The following is a 17,361-nucleotide window of genomic DNA, read 5'->3' as shown; positions in this document are numbered from 1 at the left end:
AAATTGCAAGGGGTTAACCTTACATTTTGCATCAAAAATGGCATTTTTCATCAAAAATTGCAAGGGGTTAACCCTACATTTTTCGGCATTTTTCATCAAAAATTGCAAAATGACAGCTTGCCAGAAAGAATAATTTCACAGGGAGTTTAGTCCACTTACTATCTTTCAACCAAGTATGTTTTTCAACATTAATTACGGCAGTTACTTTTCGGATGGCTGCAAATGATGGACTATAGCTTTAACCCCTTAAATTTGTTATAAAAATCAGCCGTAACAGCTTGTAATTGGAAATAAGAAAATACTTGTTAAAATGTTTAAATTGTTAAAATGTTTAAATTGTTAAAATGTAAGGTTAACCCAGGGTCAACCTCTTTCAAATAAAACAACAATGCATGTTTACATAATCTCGGCTTATTCAAGACGTTACATTCTTTTAATAAGTAAAGTCGGATTAGGAAAAACATTCTCCTTTCTTTTAAATCATCATCCTTTGTTGTAATTTTCAAAGACACATCATTATTCTGTTATATAGAAAAAATATCTATGAGACAAAATCTAAATACATGTAACTTTACAAATAAATCTCTCAAGTATGAAATACCTATCAATTAAAATTGACAAAGACATTCATGATTCCATCCAGTGTATTGCATTATTTCTAGAAAACAAAATCTTTCACTGACTATTCAACTTTCTAGGTATTGTTCTCCTTGCAATTTAACTTGACCTGTGTAGATATGAATATTGCTTTTAGTACTTGGTTAACTGGTTACATTATTCATACTCGTTACTTGGAAATCAGTCATGACCTGTACAGATCAACTTTCAATGATACACACACATATATCCACTAAGGCACAATATCACAATGGTTCAGGAGTAATTTTAGGTACCTGAACTGGCAGTTATTTTTGTGAAATTTTGTTGCAAAAACTAAAGCAAAATTTAATCCAGGAAAATTGTGAAATGCTCCAATTATCTCAACATGGCTTCCACTGTCTGCTTATCTGATTTCAACTGGCAGACAATAAAAAGAAAACAACTTTTAAGCTATATGTGACAAAAAAGAAAATCTGTTGGCCAAAAATAACTTGAAACAAAAAACAAGAAGAATGCAGCACGACAAGCAATGTACATCCCACATTCTCTGCCATTCATAAATTTCAGTGAAAAGTCTTATTTTCACACAATCAGTTCATAAAAGATAGTATGCAAATACCTTACCTATGAGGTATGATATTTTGTGTTACTCATTGGGAAAATCATTTGAAAAGAAGTCAGCTGATGAATATATGCACATTAGTTTATTATCAGGATTTGCTAATATTTTCACAGGTTCCCTGCACTTGGAACCATTCCTTTAGCCGTCTTAAACAGGTTGATAGGATTATCACCGCTCATGATGAGTGTTGACTCAATCCCAAGACTCTCCAGAAGCTCCGCCTACAAATGGGGTAAAGATACAACTTGCCAATTTAGAGTACAGGACATTCTTTGGAGCAATGATGAATCTCAGCATGGTGTTCCCAAGTCACATCAAAGCACGACAATTATTTGCAGCAACCCTAAATAGTTGCCCTAAAAGGATTTTGGGTTATTGACAGAGATCTATATTAAATTACTAGAGCGCTAACTCCTCATTCCCCGCGGAGATACTTTGAAGCTGTCCTGAGCACAGGCATTTTGAATTCACGTGCGTGTTTGTAGAGCATAATGAAATCAGAAGGAATGAATTTGGAATATACTGTAAATGTGATGCGCAAGTACAACATACGCAAACAATGTAAGGGTGTTTCTTTGAGTATGACGCACATGTTTGCATTTGCGTTGTTTGTGTAGAGCAAAATGAAACCCTCCTTTACTGATTGTGTGTTTGGAATTGGAATTTGATATAAAAGCAGTGTAAGATTAACCCCTTGCAATTTGTAATAAAGCACACAAGCTTACCACTTGGAATTTTTTAGTAAAAAAGACGAGGTTAACACCTTGTATATTTTAATGAAAAATGTAAGGTTAACCCCTTGCAGCTTTTGATAAAAAAAAATAAGATTCACCGGTTTCAATTTGAAATAAAAAAAAACATATATAAGGTTAACCCCTTGCAATTTCGAAGGAAAATTCAACGTTAAACCCTTGGAATTTTTCAGTAAAAAAAAGGTGTATCGGCTTCCATAACGCATCAGTATAGAATACACACACAGATATGCAAATAGCTGTACTAAAGCCGTACTAAATGTCAAGTTTTCCATAGGTTTGTGCTCAAACACGGATGCACCCAGCAGGCTTCACTTTGTGCAGGGAGTTAGCGCTCCAGCAAGTTAATATAACTCTATGGTTATTGACTTGACTCTTGAGTCAAACCGAGATTGTCACACTCGATGTTTTTGTTTACTAGTGTACAATGGTGAATGTGCAAACATCAGATTTGATTTGAGAACACCAGTCTGAAACAAGTGATAGTTGCTTGAATATTGATGTCTGACAGAGATAAAATGACTGACCTGAAGTTTGGGTCCAGCGCTTGCGATAGCTGCGATGGTACTTGCTCCTAGAGCCTTCACCATGGCGTCAAACCGAGATGCCTGAGAGTTTGGAAACATGGGATATGAAACTGTCTCTATAGTTCTCTGGAAAAAGATTTATAAATTGGCACAATGTATAAAACTGGTCTATGAATCCTTACATTAAACACATGAAACAATGGAACAACAAAAGGAATAACACTGAGCAGATTACGAGGAAAATAAAGGGATGCATAAATGAAACTCCTCCATAATCTTACCTCGATACCACAGAGTTCATCGGCTTTATTAATCTCTGTCTCATTCAGTCGCCGTTTGTAGCCAAGTTCTGACATACGAAGTAGATTCCGAGACTGCAGCTCCGATTCATGAATGACCTCGTCAGCTTGGGCTTTGAGTCGAGCTGAGTCAATAGCGCTGTGACATTCAATGAGGAGAGATTCAGCACGGGCCTGTGAGTGAGAGAATGGACTCATGAGTGTTCAAATTTCAGAATTACACGCTTATAATAAAGAGTGAGTTAGCAGAAGCACTCTTAGTTCAAATCTCTCCTCCTACCTGTGCTTCAGCTTTAGCTTGCCCTGTTGACTCAATCGCCGCAGCTTCTGCCTGTAACTCAAACAGCTTGGCTCTCTGCTGTTCTGCTTCTTTCTCATTCAGGAGTTTCTGTCGATCTATTAAACCTCGAGATTCTTGTTCCTTCCTGGCAGCGTCATGGGCTGCAGCTCTCTCAATTGACCTGCGATTGAAATAATGTATTGAAATGATAAACAGATAAACAAGAATATCGCAGAAACACTTGAACCAAAACAGGTGAACATGTGACGTAAGATGATCAGACTATATGCCCTAAAACTAACCCAGAATGACTGTAAAGCTGATATTGCTGTAGACTCATAACGTATAGTGACTCCTTTTATCAAGATTAAGAACTAGCGATATTTTTGCATCAGAATACATGCTGCAATTTTTCACCTGTTAAAAATCATAATGTGTTGTCTAATTCTCACAAAGTTGAACAAACAGACTCTAAAACTGAAAAGGAGCACATGTGGAACAAATCCAATCATGTGTAACAAATGCATAGGTGAAAAAGGCAATGAGCACCCCAGAGTAATATTGCAATACAAAGACAACAGTTCCAATGAAGAAAAAAATGCAAGCATTTAATATGATGGATTTTTAACACGTTACAAATTAATACTTACTTGGTTGATATTTCAATAGCCATCTGCACAGATTTGATCAAACTGTCTCTCATGGTGAGATCCACAGGTTCTATGCCTTGAATGTCAACGTTGCTTATCACCTACAGTGAGAATATAACAATGAAATGTAACTCCACTGGCAGTGGTAATGACTTGGGTTTGCTATTTTATTAATTGTTTCAAATCAATTGGCAAAAAAAACAGGTGAACTGGACAAGAAGTTGTCTCAAAATAGCGCATACCATAGAGGCCTTGTTTGCTCATTCATCCATGTCGTAATGAAATTACTATCATTGGATAGATGACATCCTGGCCTTTCTCCCAGTAGTTGCGTCTTTCTCAAAAATTCAGTACATTTCTGATTACATTTAAAAATGGATATACTTTATTTAAAGACACCTTGTATATCAACTTGAAGTAATAACGTACAGCAAAGCTTTTACGACTGTTGGTGATCCGTAAATGCACTATGAAGGTACATGTTTGGACCGAGTTAATTGTTGACAAATAACTGGAGACAAAGCGTTGAAACTTGAATTGGCTCAACAGAGCCGTCTCTCCCAAAACACACCTGTCAAATGAATATTCAGTATTCAGTTTGTAAACAAACACTTAAAGAGCCACTCAATGTAATTTTTTAACGCTCTCCTTTCAATTGCATCTCTGTGTCCCATTTAACCTTTTTCAATTTTTGTTTCGCAAGTTGGAAGGGTTATTTTGGTGCCTTTTTGGTTTTAATGCTATTGCAATTTTCATATTCATGAGCAAATCTTTGATGTCATTCCGGGCAGAAACCTCAATGTTACAGCTATTTCAGAACAAAAAGTTGCTAGAATATTTGATATTTTGCTGTAAATGTTCTGTTCTTTCGTTGTTATGTCAGTACATGACAGTGAGCCAATAAGCAACCCTTCCTCACAAATGGCTTCATTGAGCAACTTTTGTGTTCACAATTTGAACAGAAAACTCCTAAACTGAATAGTGTCTATCTGATATCACAGCAACAGTGTCCTCAGTTGTCCGGGAAAGCATGGACAATTTTAAATGTTTAAAGAAGAGCACTTTTCAATAAAATTTACCAAAAAGGGAATAACAAATAGTTGTGATACATTTACGAGGATTACAAAGTTGCACAAAATGTGCTCCTCAGAAAAATCCATCCCATGGCCCCTTTAATCTTTAAAAAGAAAGGCAAAACAAATCAATAGGTTACTGTTAAATTTGTCATGACCAATATGACACAAGAAACAGCAACTTTACCAGTTTGTTAGCTTTGAATTTCAGTCTGTTTTTGATATTTCCATCAGCATCAAAGCCGAAGACAGCACCTTGTAGAAGTTTGTTAGAATGACGATGAAACTCATCAAAACGAACTCTGGAAACTGCTCCACGAATGCGACTACCTAAAACACAACAAACATCAGTTGACTTCATTACAGTAATTCACTATCAGTACAACAAGCAAAATATAGTGAATGGCAAATAAAGATCAGGATTGTTCAACAAATGAAATATTATCTGTATCTTGTATATTTCTTTCTTTTAAATTAATTAAGCAAAAATACTTCTTTTTTGGCAGGAGGGGGGGGGGGTAGCTTTTCACCTGTTAAACCATTTAAATTAAGAATTTTTAATTAAGCAATTGCAAATAATGAGGAGAAAGCATGCAGCATTGCAGGGAAGATAACCATTAAGGGAGTTTCCTTTCAAACCTACCTACTTGCCGGCAAGCAAATCCAATGAAATCAGGAACAGAAAAGATGGATTTCTCTGATTGTTCATTGCCACCTTCAAACTAAATCAGGAAATAATACAAAATAAAATGTTTATCATTAGAGGTCAGGAGTAAAGAATGTTTTGTGTTTGTTTAATGGGAGGTTTGGGGTAACACCATGTGAATGATTTCTCAGTAGGTTCATCTTTAAAAAAAAAAAATGGCAGGGAGTGAAGTTAATGTTCAGTTATTATGTGGCACTTGCACAGACAGCTTAAATACTTCAGTCTTTGGATTTGTTTCATCTCAGTGATGCAATTGGATTGAAGAAATTCCATTAAAAAGGATAAAAATGGAAAGTAGAAGTGCAAAATAGGTTGAAATTGCTTTCAAATGTAAACAATACTGACCTCAAAGTAGTTGTTGAAAGCAATCCGAACCCTCAGTCTTGCATGGTCCGATGTCTCAACCTAAAATCAAATTTGAAAAAAAAATTGAAAGTTTCTAAACAAAGGGTGACAACAGAAAAATGTTTTTGTAAAACTCTAAATCTCGGAAAGCTCACACTAGACATGATATTCCACAATATAAATTTGCTCTAATAATGAACACCATCAGACTATACTTCAAAGTAAAACAATTAACGTTTTACAGCACTTATAAAACAATGGATTTGATAGAACCAGCATATTTTAAGATGAACGAAATGATATGATTGGCATATTAATTCCAATGATATCAGTGTACCTCTAGGATGTCAGTGATGTAATCAGGTCCCAACATGAGGCAGATGGTCTGCAGAGCATTCTCTACCTTAGGTTTACCAGCTGGGCAACAAAATAAATAAAGTATAAGCAGTCACTCATGACAAAATATAGCAATCTGGAAATATCCATTTGAATGGTTTAGTATTCATGTACAATTTACGTAAACTATCTGTTCCTCTAGGAACAAAGACAAATCATGCTAATTATCTTTTTGCTGGAAGAATTGTATTTGAAAACATAATTTTGACAGCAAAACCACAGCAGAAATTTGCCATCATTTCTTCTGACATGAACACTTTCTCTGTCTCCACAATGACTTACCACTCAAGCTGAGGACATTAAAATCCTCTTGAGGTCCAAGGATGACCATGTCAGGGCCAAACACCACCCGGGCTGTCTTCTCCTGGTACTTGTAAACCTTGGATCAGCAGAGGGGGAAAAAACACAAAATGAAACAAGTGGATCTCCCATGATTAACTGATGAGGTACTCTATAGATTATTCTAAAAATCTGATGTATTTACCTGCACAGCTGTGTTTCCAGGGCAACGGTATCTCACCACTCTGGTTTTATCTCGGATCTAAAATTGAACAAAGAGCAGAAATAATGACTGTGTTTGGTTATAGTAATAGTTGCAGCTGATAGTATGAACAGAATAAGGTGGGACTCACTTTGCCTGGTGCAAAGTCACTTAGTCAGCTTCCAAAGGTGATTCAAAGTAAGCTAGCTTTCTGATATCACCTGCTCCATAACATGAGATAGTATACAAATATTGAATGCTTCGAGTGGTGTAGTAAAACTAGCCTCCCGAGGTGATCCATGGACCATTCTATTTTCCCCGAGGCGAAGCCGAGGGAAAATAGAATGGTCCATGGATCACCGAGGGAGGCTAGTTTTACTTCACCACGAGATAAAGCATTCAATATTTGTTTTATAACACTTCACCCACAGATTCTGCTTGATTTTAATATTTTACATTATTGAACACAGTTGAAATAAACTTCAATTTCAATACAAAATTGGTGGAAAATGTATTTCTCTCTTTAAAAACTAACCCTTCACGAAATGTTTGAACCCAAGTCTGCGGCGCGCTCTCTTTGGAATAATACGCGCTACGCACAACGTGCAACGCGCACACCAGCATGCATTTGCACACAAGTACCGCGCCATGGAAATAGTACTTTGGTTGCTAATGGTATAGTACTTTAGTTGCTATGCGCATAGTACTTTTGGCCGTGCATAGAAAGATAGCAAAATTAGAAAGTAACATGTGAATCGCTCTCGGCCAATCAAGACACAGAATCTGTGGGTGTGGTGTTATAATGAGTAATGAGGACTCACCTTGCCTGGTGCATAGTCAGCATCGATTGATGAGTCAAAGAAAGCTAGCTTTCTGATATCACCTGTTCCATAACATGAGATAGTGAGTAACGAGGACTCACCTTGCCTGGTGCATAGTCAGCATCGATTGATGATTCAAAGTAAGCTAGCTTTCTGATATCACCTGCTCCATAACATGAGATAGTGAGTAACGGGGACTCACCTTGCCTGGTGCATAGTCAGCATCGATAGATGATACAAAGTAAGCTAGCTTTCTGATATCACCTGCTCCATAACATGAGATAGTGAGTAACGAGGACTCACCTTGCCTGGTGCATAGTCAGCATCGATTGATGATACAAAGTAAGCTAGCTTTCTTTGTAAGCTATCACCTGCTCCATAACATGAGATAGTGAGTAACGAGGACTCACCTTGCCTGGTGCATAGTCAGCATCGATTGATGATACAAAGTAAGCTAGCTTTCTGATATCACCTGCTCCATAACATGAGATAGTGAGTAACGAGGACTCACCTTGCCTGGTGCATAGTCAGCATCGATTGATGAGTCAAAGTAAGCTAGCTTTCTGATATCACCTGCTCCATAACATGAGATAGTGAGTAACGAGGACTCACCTTGCCTGGTGCATAGTCAGCATCGATAGATGAGTCAAAGTAAGCTAGCTTTCTGATATCACCTGCTCCATAACATGAGATAGTGAGTAACGAGGACTCACCTTGCCTGGTGCATAGTCAGCATCGATTGATGAGTCAAAGTAAGCTAGCTTTCTGATATCACCTGCTCCATAACATGAGATAGTGAGTAACGGGGACTCACCTTGCCTGGTGCATAGTCAGCATCGATTGATGATACAAAGTAAGCTAGCTTTCTGTTATCACACCTTGCCTGGTGCATAGTCAGCATCGATTGATGATACAAAGTAAGCTAGCTTTCTGTTATCACACCTTGCCTGGTGCATAGTCAGCATCGATTGATGATACAAAGTAAGCTAGCTTTCTGTTATCACCTGCTCCATAACATGAGATAGTGAGAAACGAGGACTCACCTTGCCTGGTACATAGTCAGCATCGATAGATGATACAAAGTAAGCTAGCTTTCTGATATCACCTACTCCATAACATGAGATAGTGAGTAACGAGGACTCACCTTGCCTGGTGCATAGTCAGCATCCATTGATGATTCAAAGTAAGCTAGCTTTCTGATATCACCTGCTCCATGGCCTCCTCCATTCCTATTAACATGAAAAAAAGAAAAAATATATAAATGTTTTCCAATGCTTATGATCGTTCATTATGTTTCTCAACACACAATAGGAATACACCTTGTTTAATCTTCACTGGAGAACAGTAATAGTTTTGCCAAATGCTAGATTGCTGAACAATACTTTCTCGTTAACGAGGATCTTCTGGTCTAGTCCTCGGTCTAGTTTTTTTAATACTTTTGATTAGTTTTACTCACTGGAGAATTGTTAGAACCAATGGTGGCAGTTCCTTTTCCCACAACTGTTCATGTTCTGTCAGCAGGTATGAATCAGGACCCATCACAGCACGGACCTTGACAAGATATTAAAATCAAATTCAAAATAACTTGCAAGAAGATCATGGAAAGAAACAATCTCATATATTTAATCTATGAACATATATACAACTAGAATATTCACCTCCCCTGTTTTCAAGTTGCGGACATATATTCCTTCCATATCATCAAGAGGTATGGCACGCCTGAAATACAACACATTGAAAGAACTCAGAGTCAAATTACTCAAATTTTTTTGGTGTTATTACACATTGATACAACTAGTTTAATGAATGAAATCTTAAGTGTTACAGCAGAAAGAGACATATGCGATGAAGACACAAATAGGACAAAGAACACTACTTGATACCTGACTAAGGCCCCATTTCCCTGATCAACTACATGTACTTGAACAGGTGGAATGTAGCTGATTGGTCCCTTGATCATCCAAAGATCTCCTGGGGTACGCTTCACTGGCCCACCTGTCATATCACAACAATAACAAAGAAATGTTACATTCCTATATATGATACATCGGTATTACATTGCGTGACAACAGAGAAGAGCGGATCCAGAGAGGTTTGGGGGGGGGGGGGGGCTGAGACTGGGGTCACTGCCTGGCGGAGGAGGGGAGGCAGGCGCCCCCTCCACACCCTCTGGATCCACCACTGACGGATATCAACAGCATTAACTTCTTTCAGTAATCGAATAAATAAGAGACTTGTAATTGTTTAGCTGGATGTTATACTTTTCAGTCTGATATCAGATCACTTGTTTGGTGCCAACTGGGATGGATAATATGCTGGTACAGATCCATCCTCAAAGCTTTGAAGCATTTGAAATACAACAGCCATTATTTCACCCAACCCAACCCAATATTACTAGGACTCAAAGAGGTATATGAAGCCTGGTTATCTACTTTGGGGTAATCTGGCATTGAGTCATCCTTAAACTTACTGATAGTCTGCAGTAGCATACATGTAGCTTGGTACTCAAACAACACAAGGTTAATTAAAGGGCTGAATATATAGGGATGTTAACCTAGTACCACCTGCCATTTCACCTCACAAAGAACTAAAGTGGGATGTGCACTCAGGACTACTTATTATGATGTTACCATTGACTCACCAGGCACAGAATCATCTTTAAACGCACTGCTAGCCTGCAGTACGATAGCCTGGTCTTCAGCCATCACAAACTGTTCTTTAATTCCATCCTTGATGAGTTCACCTATTGTTCATACAAAATACAAGCAACAGGCAAATTTCAAATCAACTTCTTCCAGTGATACACTGCAAAGGTATTCATCAGTGACAACAACACTTGTATGATTTTGCTAAATGATAGAAGGAAAACACAGTCTTTCAGCAAAGTAAAATGGAATAATCAAATTTCCATCTATAAAAAAGATTCCAAGGATTTAACTAAAGATAAGTCGCAATATTATGTTACATTCAAGAGACAATTAGCATACTTCAAATGAGATTCTATAAGCAGTAGCAAAGTCGGAGGTCTGCATTGGCATTTGGATCTATCTCTAGACATAACTTGATAACATTTCAGAAGTTGACAATATTCATAAGGATGATAGATCACAAGGTGTAGCAGCTAGAGGCTGACCTGGATGAAGGAAGAAGCTGGTATGACCCTTGCGGAGTTCCTCACATCCCAACTGGGCCCTGCCATCTGCATTGACTGAATTACACACAGTGCAATATTGACCCTTCTCAAGTACTATCTTCTTAATGGGTTGCACTGCTTTCTACGAGGAAAAAATATTTCCACTTTCAGCACAAAGAACTACAGGACAGAAGATAAATGAACTGAGAATGCAGAGACAAGCAAGACACAGGAGGTAAACATTTGAGCAATGGACAAATAGACACCGTAAACCCCCAACAAAATGAATATGCTTTGAAATTGATCAGAGAATGAGTAACTGCCTATTCATATGCATTTGTTAACATTGTTTTTTTTTCAAACAATATTTTCCAAGATAATCTCAATCTATTGCATCAAACAAAATGTGAACTTTAAAAAAAACACAGCAACAATGCATCAATAAGAGGAAACAATTCTGCATAGCTAAATACATTAGGCCAATAAAAAAAGTATCCGGTTTCTGGTATGGAGCTTGCCCACAAGGTGGTGCGGCGACGCGGCTTTTTTTTTTTTTTACCTTGATTTTTTTGCTTCAAATGTCGGCTGATGACTGCAAATAGTGCCCGACTAAACTTAGTGCAAATATATGGGAGTCCAGAGAGGCCACATAAAGCTTATTCTCGACCATAACCCAATCTAAAAACACGTTAAAATTGTGCAGCAGCAGGATTCCAGTCAAACCAGTGAGTTTGGCGGTTTTGAAACATCATCTTTCGTTGAAAAAAAAACTTTTTCATTTTGCTGACGCGCATGGCTACGGCGACGCGCGCGCATACCAGAAACCGGAGACTTTTTTTTTTGGCCTTAATGAAACTTAGAGTTTTAAGAACTGTTCGATGCTGACCTCTCCTATTTCAGGGATGTACATTTCAGTGTCGTCAACAGTCACCAACCATTCCTCTCCAGCCTGTCGCTGCTTGCCGAGAGCATCTCGACAACTGTGCTCAGCAAGAAGATGGAGGGCAACATCTTGCTTGAGGATGTAGGCAGACACCAATTGTACCACCTACAAGGATTAGGATAAAAATTTAAAATTTGTGACTACTCAAGAAACATCATTATATAAACAAGTCCCTCCGTATAACATGAAGAGACTAGAATGAAACCAATGACAAACGAACATGTGAAAAGTGACAAAATAAAAATCTCACATCTTGCCTTCGTTTCCCATTATTTTGAATACAGAAAGTACTAAATAGAATGCGCAGAGATGAAAACGAAAATATTAAAGATTTGTATGCAAATAACGCTAAACCAAACAGGCTGCTAAATTAAATGATAAATTAAACCAAATGCCATAATGTTCAATTTAGAATGCGTTAAACATGAAAATGTCAAGTCTGAAAATGAATTTGAACGTCTGAAAACTAATACGAAACACGGGAATGACAGCAAGGAACTAATTTGTTTCAAATGGGCCACTATAAAAATGAATTTGAATGTTATTTTTGCGAAATTGGCCAGGAAAACCTGTATTAAATTTAAACTATATTCTTGAGAATGCAGAACACACCAGCCCAAGAATAAAATCCGATTTAAAATGAAAAGAAAAATGCCCATTATCTTTCCATTATCTTTGATAATTATTACTAGCAATAATTGTGGTATGTCCTGAACACCTGACCTCTTCATAGACTCCAGGTAGATAAGCTCCTTCTTTTCTGACCAACCACTCCTCACCACTCACATGAGTACTGTACAGAGACAAGAAAAGACAAGATACAATCGCAGTTAGCAACAATTACTGAATTCTCACAATACAGGAATGCACACAAATATTTGACAGTCTGACTAATTTAAACCTAACCTTCCTCAGTTCCTTTTAATCATCCAGGGAGGTTTTGGAGGATTTCAAAGGTTTGAAGAAGGTAAAGCCTAGTCAACATACAAGGGGCTTGATGCTCCTTGGAATTTGAAGCAAACAAATGTGCAAATTTACTTCCATTATGGATTTAGGAAGGTTTGGGATCGAAGGTGGGACAGTGCTTGAGCTAATTATCAAAATATATAAATTCTAAAAAGAGTTTATCCTTACACTCCATCTTTATCAGTAAATCCTTGTTTTGCTTTGAGGTGAAGGGCCTGACCTTGACCAATGACGGCAGGGTTAACCCATCCAACAATCTCCTAAATGGCAGAAACAAAGTTATTCAGAACAGTTTATTTAGTACACATGGAAAGAATTTACCATGTTATTTTGTTTGCCAATGGAATGAAATTAGTTTTCTCTCTATGTCATAATTTAGACAATGCTCAATGGATGTTACCACCAGCAGCATGCTCCACCATGCACCAATGTATTGTCTTGGAAATATGCAAATTGTAAACTCATCCACATTTTACTGCTTTTGTTTGCAAATACAAGTATAAGGCACAAAGTTTTGATCTTTACTTACAGCTTCAGCAGTAGGTTTATAGGTCAAAGGTCCTTCCAGTTGCCAGAGGTCACCGGCAAGTCGTTGTACTCCATCAACCTCATGATCAAGCACGGCTTTCAATTGAATGGCTTGATTGACTTTGACGACTGGTAAGTGATGAATGGCCTTTTTATAGCCTGTAAGAAGAAATGTGGAATTCATGCAGACATGTCCAACACAGAAAATGCACCCACCAACGTGACTTAAACAGCTTTCACTTCTTAAGTACAGTAAGCCATGTCCGAAATGGGCATCTCATGCTATGGCTACGACTATTGTCAGCACAAGTATACATAGTTGTAATAGACTAAAGACCTATATAACAACCTTAGACATTAGGTTTGGATGTGGCTTTGTGCCTTTACTTGCCATCACTACACCCCTTTTCAGTTATACAGAGAAATTCAATTTATAAATAATCTTCCGACAACTAAATACAATGACCATCATCACTTCAAATTATGACAAACAGTATATATAACTTGTACATTATGTAGTTGTTACACAATTTTCAACAAAACCTAAGAAACTTAAAATTAAAAAGCATGTAAATTGGATAATAAGCTACAAACAACTTTTGTCACCTCGTGTTGAAAAGGCCTGCAAATCTTCAGCACCTTCTATGATTTCTCCCGGATAAAGAGGAAATGGATCCTGAAAGGGGAACAGGAATTTGAGGTACAAGTATTAAAAGTTTGAATATAAAGGACAACTCATCCATTTGTTGAAGATTATTGGTGATACACAAACATATGGCTGATGGTACCATTGAGCTTTAAAGGTTGATTGGATCTAATTTGGTTCATTAACCGTTAACCTAACCTGATGGAAGCGAATCTCCACCTGTCCGTGCTTCAACTCACACTGCTGGCCTTTCTCATAATGGCTGGAAAATAAAGGAAATAAATGTACTTTGAAGTTACAGACTCTGTGCACACTTTCCTATATGTGCAGTAAAATGAAAAACGTTAATGTTATTAAATCAAAGGAAAGGTACCTTTTTTGGGACTTGAGTTAAAGAGCTTGTAGCAGGAGCTTGCAACACTGTCTCATTGTCTTTACTGTCTTTATTAACTGGCATTACTGAGGCCCTCATGTGACATGTCACATGACCATGCTTGGTCATACGACAGTAGGCCGTCGTACACGTGGACCAGCTCGTATCCTATATCTCTGTTCATCTCGGGGCGGTGCCTGTGGATTCTACTGCCTCACAGATATTGCTAAAGATCGTCCTTCCTGGCGATGATCTTAACATTGTCCACAGAGATGTTATGTCCTGGGGTGGATGTATGCTCACCAACTGTTGTTAGAAAATGGCTGTACGACCGCCTCCCATCACGTGACCAAGCATGGTCACGTGACAGGTCACGCAAGGGCCTCAGTAATGCCAACTGATAAGGACACCGAGTCGGTGTCAAAAGCTCCTGCTGCGAGCTCTTTAAGTCCCAAAAAGGTGCCTTTCCATTGATTTGATTCTGGGAACGAACTTTCACGCTCGATTAATGTTATTGATGGACTCCTACCGTTTGCCGACATTGAAAGTTATGCATATCTCTCATGGACGTGAACCCTAAGTTAGTACCATTCATTTCAGTGGGCGCATTAAAACACCATGAACCACATCACAGACGACAACTCACCTCATAGGATCCTTGATTCTGCAGTAATGACCCGGTGGAACAATGACACATGGGATAGGACCAGCCTCCAACTTTTCATTGTTTAAACACATCAGTCTTTGTGGACCCACTTCCAGACGAGTTATGTTGGTTCCCTGCAATAAAATAATTTTAAACATGTGATGAAGAAAAGCAAGGTTTGGAAACTGCAGATTTCCACTGGATAATGGCAACTACATGTGGCAGTGGAGTCCCCAGATTTGGAGGCAGTTCAGTATCTGGGTCCATTAAGGGGGCTGCTTTGTAGCAAACTTTTCATGTTAAAATAGTTCATGATTATAACCCTAAAACAAATTTTTAAAAATATATATATATTTTTGGTATAAGCTGATGTCAATGGTCACTGTGCATGTACAAATCAGAAGGTAAGTTGTGACAGCTAGTATTGGATTACTCTGACCAACTTGTCAACCCCCTTAACCCTTGTTCAGGCAGATATTTTCAGTGTCACCTGCAGCTAGGTTTTGTTGGGAATTGAGAAGTTTAATACGCGACATACTGGACTCATCTAAGGCCAAGTCAAAAAGAAATTTACCAGTTTCTCGTCCTCACCTGCTTCCTTTTTTCCCAGCTGCCTCCTTTTTTTTTTTTTTAATTCATATATTTGCAATATATTTTGCACATATGATCCCGTTAGCTCGGTGGTCGAGTAGTAAGACGTCTGCACAAGAAAGCAGGAGGTCGTGGGTTCGAGTCCCACCCGAGTGATTCACTCGGGAGGTAACACACTGAGTATACAGTGTTTTAAAAAAAACGTCGGTGAAGGGCAAAACCTAATTTGATTTATATCACCCCGACGCAAAATTCCATCTTATAATAGTCTTTTTATTTGTTTCCAACAAAATTGTAGCTATGTAGAAAGTGCATGGCTCCTTTGGACACAATTTCAAATCAGCAAATAGTTGAAAAAAATTCAGATCCATCTGCTATCCTGGAAAATCTGCTATCTCGGGGAAAAAATGAGAGAAAACAATGCCTGCCTCCTACATTTTTTTTAAAAAGGCCGGAAGAAAAACTACTAATTTCTCAGCCTAACGAAGATAGTGATGTTGAAAACTTAATGGAATGTCATGTGATAGAGTACAGTTTTAATTTTTTTTTTTGGGGGGGGGAATTACGGGTCAAAATGATCGATGATCAAGATGACAAAAGCAAATTAAAAGAAAGAAGCTGATCATGGCATGAATGCGCAAAACCACATCAATATGAAAAATCGGTAAGATAACTGCATTTGCTAATTAAAAAAAGGAAAGAATTAGGCCCTATTAGGTGCATAAAAGAAGATTGTTGGAAAGGCAGTGTATATCTGATCGTGAACCGTCCCTGAATGTTTTTGCTCTTTCACCAACACGGCAGTGAACATGCTCAGTGAGTGTTTTGTGGCACTTAACAACTTTTAATGTGACGAATCTTCATCTGGCTCCATGCTTACATTGTCGTTGTGACTTCGTATTCAAGAGATTGGAATCAGATCTACATGTATTGCAATTTCGGACTTCATTTCCCTAGAAAAAATATCCTCCAGTGCCACGAATCAGAAACAGAAGAAGAAATATGCTGCACTGAATGTAGGATTCGATTTAAAACAATAAAGGATGACAGAATATAAGACCAATGTTGAAAGAGAGCCATTTACAGACCATTCCTACAAGCGGCGTAGGAAAATCGTAATTTCTACCCCAGGAAACTGTTCAAAATAAAAAAAGGTGTCATCCTGCTTTAGGATGAAAAGGTCACTTTTGACTTATAAAAAACACCCTATTATTTAATCGAAACTAAACCAGGGCCCTACACTACACGATCGCCAGAACTATATGGGGCTCAACGCGCAACGCCCCGGTCCCACCCATCCAGAAATACATGTACACACAGCACACTCCCTTATTTACATTTTGGCCGTGACAGCAGCACGGGCAAATCTGCAAACACCGTCACTTGACTTGACTTACCACGTCTAAAATGTGGACAAACTCGACCGGTCCAATGTTTACAACTCCTGCCATTTCTACACGTCCAACAGCACTGTGCGGTTTACATATACGGACAAGAAATACTGTAGTGACTTTAGTACTGGTCGAAGTTTTCTGCCCCCAACTTAGGAAAAAGTTGTTCGGTCATAATATCCGGAAACTGCTGCACTTGTCATTCTACGTACGTACGTACAAGGGTGATCTATGACGTAATCATCTATTAATAAACAGCACGCCCCGCCCCCCCCCCCCCCCCCCCCCCGTTTTGTTTAATCATGTTAATAAATATCGGCTTCGTTTCAGTTTCGGCTTTATCCCCAACACAAGAACCATTTGAAAAGGTTTTTTTTATGTACACAAAATAGGAAACTAACTGTGACCTAAAAGTATAAGATGTAAGAATTTCCTGAAGAAGAATATTCACATACATTTAGCCAGAGTAGCCCTGGTCAGAGGTAGTCCCACTAACTGGGGCGCTAGAACTCCATTTTTGACATCTGGGATGTTGGTCTGTCGTACTAGCCAACATCCCAAATGTCAAAAAGGAGTTCTAGCGCCCCAGTTA

At 38.2% G+C, this 17,361-nt stretch overlaps 1 protein-coding gene across 1 annotated transcript; it reads right to left on the bottom strand.

Annotated features, from left to right (window-relative positions):
• Positions 1-395: 395 nt before the first annotated feature.
• On the bottom strand, positions 396-16,978 carry LOC119720528 (major vault protein-like). Its single transcript, XM_038190229.1, has 25 exons — positions 16,776-16,978; positions 14,788-14,921; positions 13,967-14,030; positions 13,729-13,798; positions 13,124-13,281; positions 12,763-12,854; positions 12,352-12,421; positions 11,572-11,733; positions 10,686-10,827; positions 10,194-10,295; positions 9,436-9,547; positions 9,211-9,271; positions 9,009-9,103; positions 8,697-8,781; positions 6,735-6,791; positions 6,533-6,629; positions 6,192-6,271; positions 5,855-5,914; positions 5,447-5,525; positions 4,991-5,133; positions 3,731-3,831; positions 3,081-3,261; positions 2,783-2,974; positions 2,502-2,582; positions 396-1,443 (listed from the first exon to the last, which is right to left on the bottom strand). Exons 1-25 carry the CDS (start codon positions 16,827-16,829, stop codon positions 1,330-1,332), a joined length of 2,586 nt encoding a protein of 861 aa, XP_038046157.1. The 5' UTR covers positions 16,830-16,978; the 3' UTR covers positions 396-1,329.
• Positions 16,979-17,361: the final 383 nt, after the last annotated feature.

The sequence above is a fragment of the Patiria miniata genome, unplaced genomic scaffold (assembly GCF_015706575.1).
Source record: "Patiria miniata isolate m_02_andy unplaced genomic scaffold, ASM1570657v1 HiC_scaffold_9, whole genome shotgun sequence".
Lineage (NCBI taxonomy): Eukaryota > Metazoa > Echinodermata > Asteroidea > Valvatida > Asterinidae > Patiria > Patiria miniata.
Note: the sequence above shows the minus strand (reverse complement) of the source record. Positions and strands in the feature narration are given on the sequence as shown.

What these genes read in the sequence shown, in the direction of transcription:
- LOC119720528 (XM_038190229.1), bottom strand. Translation starts at nt 16,829, where the DNA reads ATGGCAGGAGTTGTAAACATTGGACCGGTCGAGTTTGTCCACATTTTA. An exon ending in TGGAGATTCGCTTCCATCAG is followed by an intron (nt 13,799 to 13,966) that starts GTTAGGTTAACG and finishes TTCCCCTTTCAG; the next exon opens with GATCCATTTCCTCTTTATCC. An exon ending in ATTTGCTTGCCGGCAAGTAG is followed by an intron (nt 5,134 to 5,446) that starts GTAGGTTTGAAA and finishes GTTGTGTTTTAG; the next exon opens with GTAGTCGCATTCGTGGAGCA.